Here is a 13804-nt window from a genome sequence, read left to right as displayed (position 1 = left end):
GCAACTCCAGTGCAATGCAATGTAACTATGTCACGCAATTTGTCAACTCCACTGTAACAGAATTTGAAGAAACTTGCAATATAAACAGTGTTTTTGGAGAACAGACTTGTGCCATTGTATAATTGCTTTTTATAGCAAGTCAGCAGTTTAGACATCTGTCGTAATAGCACCCCCCCCCTCTCTGTAAAGAGTCCAAGGGGGGGCTAGCAAAGCACAGACCAACATGTGGGATTAACACATTGCTGGGTTAATAACAAAGACAGGAAATGTGTTAAATTTAGAGAATCATTCATTTAATGTAATATGGCAGCTATGTTCTATTGGAGCTAATGCTTTCTCCTAGAGATTACCTAGGAGTCAGTTACAGGCTTTGTCTTCTTTTTGGCCAGAGACCATTTATGGACTAACTCTCTGGTTCAGTGCCAGATGTAATTTACGTTGTTTCTCTAAGTATTTTTCCATCAGCGTTTAATATTTTCTTACCAAAGGCATTTAATATAACACATGTGGGTGCAGCTAGCCTGCCAAGTGAATTAGACTTAAACCGTACATGTTTTATGAAAACCTAGGCCTAAAAACAATGAAGCTAAATAATAATCACTTATTACGATACAGATGCTTTCTGGAAAGCAGGACAATGCAGATATTATGGTATTATATTGATGAAATATGTTTCTCGATTCTGGCGCTGCGACAGTTCCTTTACATCTTTCAGCTGCACAGTTATTCATATCGCCATTCCATACTAAAACATTTGTCTGCCACAAAAAAGAAAACTATTTTTATTGTACTGAACTACAACTGAATTCCCTGGTTCATATAAACAATGGAGCTTGGTGGAAATATTCCAGCAGGGATTTGGCACCCATCTGGATGTGTAATAGGTAAGGGAGCAAGGCAGATCTCAGATGTGTGAACAGGCTGAATGATACATTTTCCAATCCCCAGCAGGATCCTCCGCTTTTATTGAAAACAGACAAAGACAAGCAACTGCTCTAATGAAGGAATGAAAAGTCAAGCCTTGCTCAGCAAAAAATAATTCATGGCAGGTTCCGTTGCTCTAACCACTGAAACGATAAAGGGCAGACTTTGAAGCAGAAATGAAAGTCTTTATCAAAGATGGCAGCAAACAGAATGCCACACCAGTCAATATAAGGGTCTAACGCAACATCAAGATCATACACCTCATTTACATACATTTTAACAGCGAATCGATTCATTAAACATTCTCAACTGATTTTCAACTTGCTGCACAATCTTTCTTGTTCAACACAGCATAATAAAATAATGTAAAATGACTTTCTACCCCCCTGTGCTGGGAGGATTAAGGCTTAACTTACTGCCTGTAGGTACTGCGATACACAAAAGCTGGTTTGTGCCAGCCATGGAATTTCTGTCAGTGTAGAGCTTCCTTTGCATGAGAGAAACACTGATGGAAAAATAAGTGAATGTCTGTAAATCAAGTGCTTTGATTGGTCAAGAGGGATTTAAATGTTGCTATAGCTTTAACGTAAAACTAATGGTGGTTTGAATATCTTACGAATGATGTCAGCCATGTTAACAAAAAAAACTGTACAAAGTGCTCCTATCACTGCCAACACTTCATAAAGTCTCATGTTTGAAAGCGGTATATCTGGTCCTTATTATACTGTTTTGCAAGACAGTGTAATTGAAGTCGTACTGAGTAATCTTGATCGTTAGCCATACTCAGAAGAACCATTATGTTGTACAGTTCCCCCATACATTGTGTGGGGTGGGGACGTTTCTCTGCTTTTGTTTTAAAATGAAAACTCAACTACTGACATGAAACGCTGGTCACACAGTGTATTACTGGTTATGCTGGGATCTAAGCCCAGGATCTACAGAGTCTTGTGGAGTCACTCCAACTGCTAGAACAGTCTGCCTCCTAATTGATATGGGCTGTTCCAGAATGTCTCAAACTGACACACTTCTTGTTTTTTCGTTCCTACCTTTCGACCACTTTCTCCAGGCAAACCAGGTGAGCCCACTCGCCCACGGTCTCCCTAGAATAAAAAAAAACAAGCACATGATTTAAATGCATGGCATTGTATTATGGCTGTAACTTTACTACATTTGCAATACTGCTACCACTACTACAACTGCTAATATCTCATAAACCTGTTCTGCTTCCAACTGTACATTTCCTGTGTTACAGAAGTCACCCTTCTTCTTTGACCTGTGACCGAAGTTGGCGGCCATAATAGGGTCTTGAGACTCTTCGAGATACTGCATTGGCTTCATACTCGCTATGCTGTATGCAGTAATTCTCTGTCAAGTTTGATCGTGGGTACCGTGCAAGAAAAATGAACCATTTTTTATAATGCTTCCATTACTAGTGTTGCCCTGCAAAGTGCCCTCTTTGTAGATGGCTAGAAGTTATGCAGACACCACCTCATGGCATCTTTATAGTTGGTACACAGCTGAATAATATGATTCACTCAAAGTTCTGTTACAAACAATGTCCACTAGAAAAGAACCATTTCGCTGCCATATTGAGATAATGCCGCCAGGAATGCTTTGTAAAACTAGCCTTTCTAGTATTACTGGTAAGTAAAATTACAATTAATCAAACACTGGTTTGTTAGAGTTTAGGAGGCAACATAATGCAGCTGTCGAGAAAAAACAAACATTTAAGGGATTTGAAGAGCTCCATATGTCAGAAGATGTGGGTCCCTGTGAAAAAGTTGCGTTTTGCTGTTTGTTCTATTCCAAATGGTACTTTTTGAAGACAAATCTCATCTAATTTTCTGCCAGCCACTACTACATCTCATTATTTTTACCTAGAAAGTTCCAAAACCAAAAAACTCACCTTTTGTCCATTTGGTGCCCTTCCAGGTGAAAGGCCAGGATCTCCCTTTTTTCCCTGAAATACAAATTCAATACTAGTTATTTCAGTCATGCTAGCCCCCATGAAAACACCCCAGACTCCATCTGTCTTAAGTGGCAGCCCTCTTTCATCTTGACCTGCTGGCCTGTAAGTTTGTTCTGTTAGTGTTCATACTGTATAGAGGCCCCCTCCGGAGTGTGCTTTTAGACTAGTCTCCTTAGTCTTTACTATAGAGAGCAAACAGGATTAAAGAAAGTAGATGGAAAAGTCTCACTTAAGCAATATTTCAATAACAGACCTGTCATGGCTTCTTTAATAGAAATTTATTAAACATATGTATAAGGCACCTAAACATACTTGTTTCCTTTGCAGATACAGGACGACGCAGTAAACCATTTTTGCTTTTGCACACTTCAACAGACCTCTTTACATTTTGCCATTATTAACCCTTCAAGTGTCTGCCTATCAACTGTATTGCCCTTTAAGTGACCTGAAAGGTTTGGCGCGGACACTGGAGAAAATACTTGACTGATGCAGCTGACTAGATTTTTGAAAGTAATTTGAGAATGAATCAGTGCGAGGGCCTGCTGTTTAACATAAATCACCCGGAAGAGCACCAGAAAACTCTTACCACACTTACAAAAGCATGAACACCGTCTACTTAGAATGACAAAAAGGGTAGAACATGTGTAAAAGCTCTTGATGTCTTAGACAAAAAAAAACACTAGTCAGAACACAAAGGGGCAATTCTCTAAATCACAGTATTATTTATATCCGCTGCTGTTTAGATCGCTTGGACAGATCCCTTGACATCTCTACAAGTTTAGATCTCAGTCCATCACAAATGATGTCTCATAATAACAACAACATCAACACCACCGCTCACCCACACCAATGCTGCGAGTAGACGATGAAATAAACTGCTTATTTCTAAGGACTCTTGCAATCAGTTTGCAGGGTTCCAGACTTCCCCGGTGATGACAGATGCCATCTAAGTGCAGTCATTAACATCAAACACCTGTAAAACACCAGCCACCCCCAACACCCAAGCATAACCAACAGGTTATGAAAAGGAACAGGTCAAACAGAGAAACATGACCTGCTCAAGTCAAGAATGACAGTAACAGATACTCAAATTAAACATGGTTTTACAGCTCTTTGCAAATGTAAATATCGAAGAAAAGAACCATAAAAGCAGGTCTAAATAGCATTACATTACCCATTATGTATGCAATTTCCAATACAGTGAGATCTACCAGAAAACCCAGAACCAATAGCTCATGCTGGCTTCAGTCTAGAATTTCAAAATATTTACTTTGGCTTTTTTGATAAGAAAGTTATGTTCCCAGTATTCCCCTTAACTTCAAGGTCAGTTAATTATATTTCTTAACCCTTAAGCAACATCGATATCCATCGTAAATACTGTATTCCTTCGAATTTAAGACACCCTTGAATTTAAGACTCAGCCAAACTTTCCCACCCTCAATTTGAGGAAAAAATAAAAATCTAATAAATATAAATTTACAAAGACACAACCTCAATTATGTATATGGAGGCAGTTTGCGGCTGTCTGCTATCACACAGAGCATTACAGTTATGTGCTGCTTCTCATTTCAAGTTGTGATTACTCGCACCTGTTTTTCTCCCAGTTTGTGAACTGTGGTATTGCGTGGCATGTCGGAAAATACAGGGGTCTGATCAGCATTTCTACTGTACTGTATGTACAGCATTCGGTACTGTAGAAACGCTGAAATTGTAAAGGCTTACCTTTGAATTCCTCAGGAGTAACTTTTTAAAATGTGTTTATTAAAAATGTCTTGACATAGGGGCTTGTAGCTCTAAACTAAAAACTACTTTTGGGGCCTGTGAACAAACTGTACAATCAACAAGGTCTGAAAAAGTAGTACATAGAAGGCTAAAATATGGAATAATGTAGCAGAAAAATACAAATCATTTTTGTAGTACAGCTTTCCAATATAATAATTACTTCCATCAACAGCATTAACTGTTCTACTGGTTTGGTAAAATAAATATTCATTTCTTCCCCAATACAAGGCTTACTGAACATCCCCAACTCAAATCAGGTTGGCACGAATACCAATGGAAATTATTACTGCAGTAACAGTGATGAGGAAAAAAAAAACAAAACAAAAACAGCAAGATGCTTCTGAAGTGGTCACCCTGAAGCAATCCCAGCCTGGTTAACTGGTAATGGTTTAACACATTAAACGTGATTCAGATGTTTCTGAAATCGAGCCTGAATGAGGCTATGGCTGCCATGCAGGAAGAGCAGTGATGAGAGTACTATCGCTGCCTCTCCTTCCTAAAACCAAAAGGGTCACGCTGCATTTCTCTTCAGCATCACAATCACAGTTGCGGAACATCAGAAATGGCCATATAAACAAACAACTTTTTGGCTTACACCAAACATTCATTTTAAACTGTACTTAAATGTAATTTATGTTGATAACATCAAACATGTGGACATCATGTTCATGTTTTTATTTAAAAACACACTCTCTTTGAATAAAACACCAATTATGAGCCAAGAGACTGGAATCAATGCTGAAGTTTTAGGACTGTTCAAGGACAAACATTCAAGCTTTTCAAGGCTGGTCCTTCATCAGTTAAATGTGAATTTTGTTAGCTGTTAAATGGCCTCAAAACAGAACACTAATCCCAGGGCCCTTCAAATTTAACATGACCTCAAATTTAACATGCAATCCAAATTTCCCACCCTCAATTTGAGGAAAAATAAAAGCATAAATTACACATACAAGAGCCATTTATACAATGGAATATTGATTTTTTTGCAATGAAATGCTCCAACCCCATCTATTAGGCATATTGGTAAAGCATATTGTATATTGGCAAATTAACATGCCTGTAACAACAGCAAATCTCTCCTAGTCTTCATCCTCTATGGAGGAGTTCTCTACCATCTGACATCTCCCAAACAATGACTCCTGCTTCTTTGAAAATGGCTGCCTGTATGTCATGGATGACTCGAGATCAGGCAGTAACGTTTTGGTACGTCTTTTCTCGGACAGTCAGTCATGTTGGTTTAGAAAGTGCACCTTAAATTTCAAGGAATACTGTATATTTTCAAAAAAATGATTTAAAATATATCCTTTCTGTTATGTTAAGCAGCTGAGCAGATCTCTTTCTGCTATACCTGCTGATTCTGGGGGTGGGGGGTGGTTTGTAGTGAAGGGCAAAGGACAATGCTGCAGAAATCACTTCAGAGTGAGTAAACTGAGCAGATACTATAAATACAGTCAGGGCAGACAGAGCTTTGGTGCACAGAAAGCACTAGAAGAACTGTATATACTGGGTGTTGAGGAGATGGGTAGTTATAGATCTCTTTTTATACAGCGTCTTTCATAGTGGACCACCATCACAAAGCGCTTTACAGAGGTAGGCTGTGAACTGTGCATTACATGCAGAGTCACTTATAATATGACCTTGATTTAACATCTCATCCGCAGGATGGAGCACAAGGAGGTTAAGTGACTTGCTCCGGGTCACTCAGTGAGTCAGTCAATGGCAGAGGTGGGATATGGACCGGTGATCTTCTGGTTATAAACCCTAGACTAACCACTGGACCACACTGCTTCCTTAAATTTAATTGTATTGTAAAAAGTCGCATGAGAGCCATCAGGCAAACATTTCGGTATGGTTGACATACCTGTGTTAGAAAAGCAAAAACATCAAGTTACAGGTTTGATGGTATTTAAATTTGGATTCGAAAAGTTATTTATATGTTTTCTACTTCCTGACTGTTGTTTTTTCACTGCCATTGTCTTCATGGACTTTGCATTGTAGTTTAAGAGATCTTGTTGAATTTTGGACGGCTGCACCAAGCATTCAAAGGGTTACTACACTCGCAGACAGCAGCCGAGGTCAGGAGTTAAGATGTCCTGTTTCTCATCCCTCAGTCAGATTTTTTTTTTTTTTTTTTTTTTTAACATCCATTATGAATCTCCAGCCCAACGGGCTAATTTGTGTTTGTTTATGGGATCACAGTGCCTTTATAAACAAAGTCTGTCTTTAGACGGATTCCAGACTGACCACAGCACTTCAGGGCATAAGTTAACTGAACAACCCCCCTGCAATCTCTAATGAAAACACAGCCGAGCAGTCTGACTCACCACATCACGTCGCTGGCTAAACCTAGACTCTACCTGGTGTGGGGACCTGGTGTGATGAGGGAATTCAATTGGGAAGTAGTCTACAAACCAAGAATGATATCGGTAACAAACACTCCACTTTTCTTACATTCACTAGTGTTGCAGGGGGACAAACTAACGGTTGCACAAAATCAGAAATGACTCTTAAACAGTGTTTTTTAAAGTTCCTATGGTGACTGAAAACAGAAATATGTGCATCTAAAACAAGAGGAGTACATTGGTTAAGATAACAGACGTTTCATAGCCTTACGCAAGTTGCTCTTGAACACGTTATTGATAATGAATCAAAATAAATCCAAACTTGCGCTGTTTGCAAGACCTCTATTGAAATTCTTGTAATGTGTGAGATTATATGAATATTAATATGTGTTGCAGCTGGATAGAAACCTCCCACCCTCAACTGAATACAGTTAAATAGATACGAAAACTCAAACAAAATGGGAAATGCAGTTGCAGACATTATTGACAATTAACAGAAAGGAACAGATGCATTGTAATGTTGAGAGTGTGAGTTCAAATGCGAATGACTTGAGGTGCCAGATGTGAGGGCTCTGTCTATCTGCATGCATTGTATTGTTAAAACACCTTCTCCAGGCTTCAAGTTAGCTGAATTTTAAGTTGTTCAGTGGCCTTAATGCATCTGCTGCTTTAAAACATACAATTGCTATCCATGTTACCTGGCATAGGAAAATCACTGGAGGCTCATATATTACTTTAAATGTGTGCAGATGTTGCAGAGAAGCTATGTCTTGGTTGATCTCCATCACTACTATCTCATTTTATCTTGGTGAAAGTTAAGTCCATTGTTAGCACGAAGTAAATAGCAGCTACTCTCTTGTAATAAATATTATTAGAAAAAACTTAATTCCCCCGTCTTTTGTCAGAAGCAGCTACAAATGAGCTACAACCTCCCTACAGTATTTCCCACATGCTCCAGTTTTTGGTCTAATGCTAGGGAGGATTAGCCAACATGCTGTACACGTTATACCAGCGTTAGTAGAATAATAACTCATTGAATCAGCGGTCTTAAGCCTTTATATACCCTGTCTGCTCCAATAGTCTCCCTCTCTACACACTGTGTTCTACTCTACTGGGCAGGTCAGATCACAGACACGTTGGCATCTCACCCACAAAGGGTCTCTGTGCATGAACGAGCTAGGTATCACATGGCCAAGTGATGTCAGATGGTTGAGTCCTACAGCCTGTAATTGAACCAGTGAGACAAAACTCTATTGTGTATCTGACTCTAGGTAAGAACAGAAGAAATGTTTCCAGTGTTTTAGATCCTACTACTTCATCTGTGTAAAAAGTTCATCTGTGCTTCCTGCCTTCTGTTCTAAACTTTCTCTGCTTCCATTTATGCCCTCTTGTTCTTCTCTCTGTGCTAAATTTGAAGTAGTGTCTTCGGTTAACTTTATAGAATTTGTGATTTTAAATACTTTAATCAAGTCCCCTCTTTTTCATTATTTTAACCTGTCCTCATACAGCAGCTCATGCCATGAAGTCATGGGATCAGCCAGGTTCTGAACCTTTAAGTGCAATTCATTCTTTTTTGTAGAGAGGCAACCAAAACTGCACACAGTATTCTAGGTGGAGTCCCATAGAATACTCTGTACATTGTATAATCTTAGCAGAACCTCTCTCACTAGACTTGTATTCCATGCTTTTTGCAATACAACCTACATTATATTTGCCTTTTTAATTGATTCCCCACATTGGTGAGATGTTTGCCCAGTTGCAGACAAGGTTCAGATCCCTTTGAATTAGCTGGGCTGCGGATTCAGAGTTCACTACTCATCTGCAAGTTTTACAATCTTGCAATGTGTATCTTGCTCCAAGTCATTTATATAAATGAGGAACAGTAAGAGTACTAGTACAGGCCCTTGTGGTACCCCACTGAAGCCCGATTTTATACCTCTCACAATTACTCTCTGCTTTTTAACCAGTTCTGTATCCAATTATATATCATGCACTGTATTCCTGCTGATTTTAATTTAATTATGAGTCTTTCATGTGGGACTTTGTGAAAGGCTTTTTGAAAATCAAGACAAATTATAATCAAAGTGCTGCCATCATCTACATTAGTTGTAACATCCTCAAAAAACAGTCAAGTAGGTTAATTCAGGATGACCTCACTCTTCTGAACCCTGCTGGCTATCCCCATGTAAAATTGTTAATGTCAAACAGTCTTTAAAACTAACCTCTTAATATTGCTTCCATCATTTTGCATGTTACGGATGTTCAACTAATAGGTCTATAAGTAAAAGGTATTAATAGAATACGGGGTTCCTCACAACGTACCTTGAGACCGGGGAAGCCAGGGGGTCCTGGGTTTCCATGTGGACCAGGTGGACCCTGCAGAGGAAAACAAAAAGAAAGGGTTTGGTCAATGCAAGCTTAGAGTAGCCGCTAATGCACTTTGAAATCACAATACAGGATTACTGCACAGCCAAAAACTTAAATAGTCAAGCCTTGCAAGAGTACCGTGGCATCTAACAATACAGTCTTAAGCAGGCTGCAGAGTGTTATGGAGGTCTAGAAAAATGAGTCCACTCAGCATGAAAATTTGTATAAGCTTTGCAGTCTGAAACACTGAAAGCATGCAGACGTTTGTGTTTCTGAGCAGTTATCGTACTGTACGGTTATTTGGTATTAAATTTAAGTATTTTGCAGTTTGTTATAACCCACTTCCACGCAGAAAATTGTTTCGTCTCTTTCAAGAAAGTGTTCCCATTGTACCCAGAATTATCTTCAAAAGACACAAAAAGTAGAATAAAAAGCATTGCATGAAACCTATGTTGGGTCATGCTACACTGTAACAATACAGAAGAGTTGTTTATGTAGACACTATACTACATATTCTATTGATTAGAATCATACTGGCCAAAATCTGCAATATGGAAATGTACAAGACGTAGGCAGGATCACATTCACCAAGACAGAGTTCATTCAGAACTCATGTTCCAACACCACAATTAAAAAACCAACAAGATTTTTAACTGTTAATGAAAATTTCAACAAAAACAAAACACAGCTAATTAATTCTCAATGGTTCACAGGTTAAAACTATAAAATTTGCTAGACTGCTAGACTTTTTTTTTTTTTTTTTTTTTTTTAAACCAAAGATTAATTTGTTATCCCACAGTAAATACAACGTGGAAATGAAGGATGCCCTCCTATATCACTGGCTATGGAACGCTTTGTGTCGGACGAGCTAGCAATGGCTGGAGAGCTGTCAGTGCAGTGACCAAACAAACCCCTTGCTGAGCGAGTAATTGACCTTCACAATTCATTTCTCTCTTGTATGCCTCAGATGCACTTCTGTTTGAATTATGGCATATGGATGCAATTTTCCAAATCCTTCAGTCTCTGCATTAATCCTTTTGTCTGTTGCAAACAAAGGGGCCCACCCTTTGGATAGAACTACTGTTTATTATGCCTAACTCAACCCATATTTATTTGGTTGTTGTGTTTAGTATACAGCCTGTTTACCATGCAGTTACCAGACACAGTTGTCCCTCAGAGAGGCCATAAACCATGGAGATGTTAGTTAAAACTGGAAGTGAGAAGAAATAGTTAAAAATATTTGCATAAAAGCAACATTATGTTAGATTTGTTTTTCCCCCAAATACAATCCTAAATGTCTACAGGCGGCTAGAAATGTATGATACAAGTGTGGAGGTGCAGTTAGAGTTCATCATGTCAATGGACAGACAGACGGACGGATGGACGCATCCATGAGGGTCCCTACAGAATTGTGTGACATTCACCCACATAGACAGACAAGCAACTGCTTACTGTATATCCCCAGACTCTAACACTCTCAACAGCGTGTGCTTCAATGTCTTAACCTAAATATAACATATCTATGTACTTTTGGTTAAACATACAGGCTCTCCTGTGTACCCAGTTAAACATGAAGAGCTAATACCTTTCCAGTATTTGGACGCAGACATGAGAACTGTTAAAATCTCCTCTATGCATAAAGTCATGTGTGGTAAATAATGCATACATCTTTTCAAATGTATTTCAACTGAGCCGCGGCTTCCATCTGCTATTAAACACATGGTAGCAGCTACTGGAATCCCATCCACAGATTGCCTTCGTTTCCACTATTTGGGAGTGCTTCAGCAGATCTGCATTATTTCACTATTAAAACACATGGTGCCGGCAATGAGAGAAATGAGTATGAAAAAACAGTCTCATTATTCTGCAAATACAGAACAAATAAATACATAACCAAGCAATTAATTAAATTAAAACATCAGTATTCTAATCATGAAATTGACTGCTTGGAACACATCAGTGAAGCTATCCAGTGAATTGAGGATTGAAGTGCTTGGCGAGTCACCATCACTGCGTTTTCTCCTCCTCGGCACTGACGCATATGCCTCTTGAAGTAGACACCTGGAAAATGTTTGTGCGCCTGACCCAGATTAACCAATTTTGGCCTTACAAAAGATGGTCACACTGACCTCTATTCCCCAGCTGGAGGCCTAGAGTCACTGTTTCCATAAAACAAATGCAGCACTAAAATTAACTCTTACGATGGCAACAGTCTAGAGTTTCTAAGACTACAAGGGAAACTTTCATTCTACATTTCTGTTGTAGGGTGAAATTACTTTAAGGGATAAGTAGAGTACAGGTTCAGACAAACTTTGCAAGGAAACAACCCTAGGAGACAGGTTACGGCAGTATTACTACTGTACAAGACAAAAGCACAGAACAGCTTGGCAGCCCGTAGTAAAATTGGAGCTTGCTTTTCTGTGTGGGCTGGGGTTGGATTCAGTTTGTTGATAAAATGTAATTTTGATCTATTCCTGTTTTTATAGTCCTTTTTGTTTGGTTCTTTCCTTTACCTTCCTCTGTTTGGTTATTTTAACACCAGTTACAGAACATACAGGCAGCACAGATTTTGGTCTGCTCTGAATTTGCTTTGCCAGGGACGATATTCATTACAAGTAAATTGATAAAGGCAGCCGTGACAAGAAGCCCTCATTCCCACTGTAATGGCATGGAATACTTTATTTGAAACTGTAACAGAGCGAGGAGGTCCCCCCCCCCTCTGTGTTATTTTCTATTATGATTTATTATTTATTTAAATGACGGCGAAAGCCGTGTGCTTTGTTGTATGATTTATTTATTGTATTTATGATGGCAAGAGCCGTGTGTGTGTATTTTGGCGAGTTCTGGCAGCTTGTCCTCTGCCAGTGTAATTAAAAAAAAAAAAAAAAAAAAAAACACTTGTGCAGAAGGAGGCCATCTCCTGATTAATTTGTTGCTCTTTGAGAGATGGTCTGCAGTTCTCCCCGCTCTAGGTGGGTGTTCGAGAGGAGGAACGAGAGGGAGCGAGACCAAAACAAAAAGAAAGTAAACAAAAACTAAACTTAAGGGATCCGTGAAGGGTACTGCCCAGCTGGACCGTAAGGGTTGTTTTGGTGTTTGTGATTTTCTTTGTGTTTGAACTTTTGCTTTTCGCTCTGTGAGCAGTGTTGTTTGTTGTTTTGTTTGAATTTTTAAAATTTTTTTGGAGATAACAAAAAGGTGCACGCCACGTCATTTTCTCTGCAGTACTGCCTGTGTTTTTCTTCCTGCATTCTTCTTTGAATTCGACCAATGATACAGCTTGTATAAAAAAGGTAAAGAAAAGGAAAGATTGCTCAAAAAGGAGTAAGAGACAGCAGACCAGCAAACTAAATTAAAGACACTGACACTATTTAATTTGTTACCACAGTGGAGTCCTTATCTAAACACACTGCCCTGAATTTCGTTTTTAAATCGGCTCTATTTCGAGCAGGCATTCGCTGGCAGCTGGGGCTGCTCATGTCGGAAGTTGGAATCCACAGCTCTCTTTACTTCAGGCCAAGGCTCCAACCGCTGAAGACTGAGCTCACAGAACCATTTCCAAGTGCTTGCATCCAGCACGGAAACCAGAAACATCTTGGCATGAAGCAGCTGGTGTTTAGGTTCTAAAATAGCTGCAGTTCAATACTGCCCTTTACACAGACATACAAACAGGATGGGCATTCAAATAATCCGCCTAGTGTTTACAAAAATATACTTGCACTTTCTGATCTTAAAAGCTAGGGAATAACGCTCCACTTTGTGTCTATGTAGTCCAGAGCTAATATTTTTGTTAAAGCTACTGGTTCCACTAATTTTCGTATTTTGGGAATGTCACTGCTTTTTCAGTGTATTGTTTTAATATAACTATACCTTGTGCTAGAAAACTTTTTTCCTAATTACATTTAATGTAAAAAAGTGATCTTTCCTTTTTCTCTGTTAAAATGCAGTAAGCCGAACACCAGCTCATGTACATACCTCAATTTTGTTCTCTACGCCATGTTAACAAAACACTTTTTTGTTGTTTGCGAAGTTGCATTTTTCATATTTCATGAGCCCACAAAATTACAGCAAAGTAGGTTCCTGTGCACAGTTATAATTTTCTGCACATAAGAGGATTTTAAAAACATCAAGGCTTCAGACCACAACCATTGCTCTCAGAAACATTAAGAACCTGCAAACCCATCTGCCTCAAAAGAATTAGCCCCATAGCATGCAGATCACAATGTATTAAGCTATTTATTTCTAAAAGGTGGCTTACAAATGATATAGCAAATAACAATATCTGCATTGAATTAATGATGTATTGCATCTTCAATCACTAACCTGTATGCAAATCACTTTGTATGTCTGCGTTTCAGCCTTCTTTATTCCCCTCAGCTTTGAGTCGGTATGACAAAGCCATACGGAAACACTCATTTTA

At 38.9% G+C, this 13804-nt stretch overlaps 1 protein-coding gene across 3 annotated transcripts in view; it reads right to left on the bottom strand.

Annotated features, from left to right (window-relative positions):
* Nucleotides 1-13804, bottom strand: part of LOC121307487 (collagen alpha-1(XXVII) chain B-like) — a 152287-nt gene that overhangs the window by 102399 nt on the left and 36084 nt on the right. For all 3 annotated transcript variants that reach the window (XM_041239668.1, XM_041239666.1, XM_041239667.1), the window contains exons 5-7: nt 9340-9393; nt 2831-2884; nt 1971-2024 (exon numbers count right to left, since the gene is read on the bottom strand). In XM_041239668.1, the coding sequence (XP_041095602.1) occupies nt 1971-2024; nt 2831-2884; nt 9340-9393 (162 nt within the window). The remainder of the gene's footprint in view (nt 1-1970; nt 2025-2830; nt 2885-9339; nt 9394-13804) is intronic.

The sequence above is a fragment of the Polyodon spathula genome, chromosome 56 (assembly GCF_017654505.1).
Source record: "Polyodon spathula isolate WHYD16114869_AA chromosome 56, ASM1765450v1, whole genome shotgun sequence".
NCBI lineage: Eukaryota > Metazoa > Chordata > Actinopteri > Acipenseriformes > Polyodontidae > Polyodon > Polyodon spathula.
Note: the sequence above shows the minus strand (reverse complement) of the source record. Positions and strands in the feature narration are given on the sequence as shown.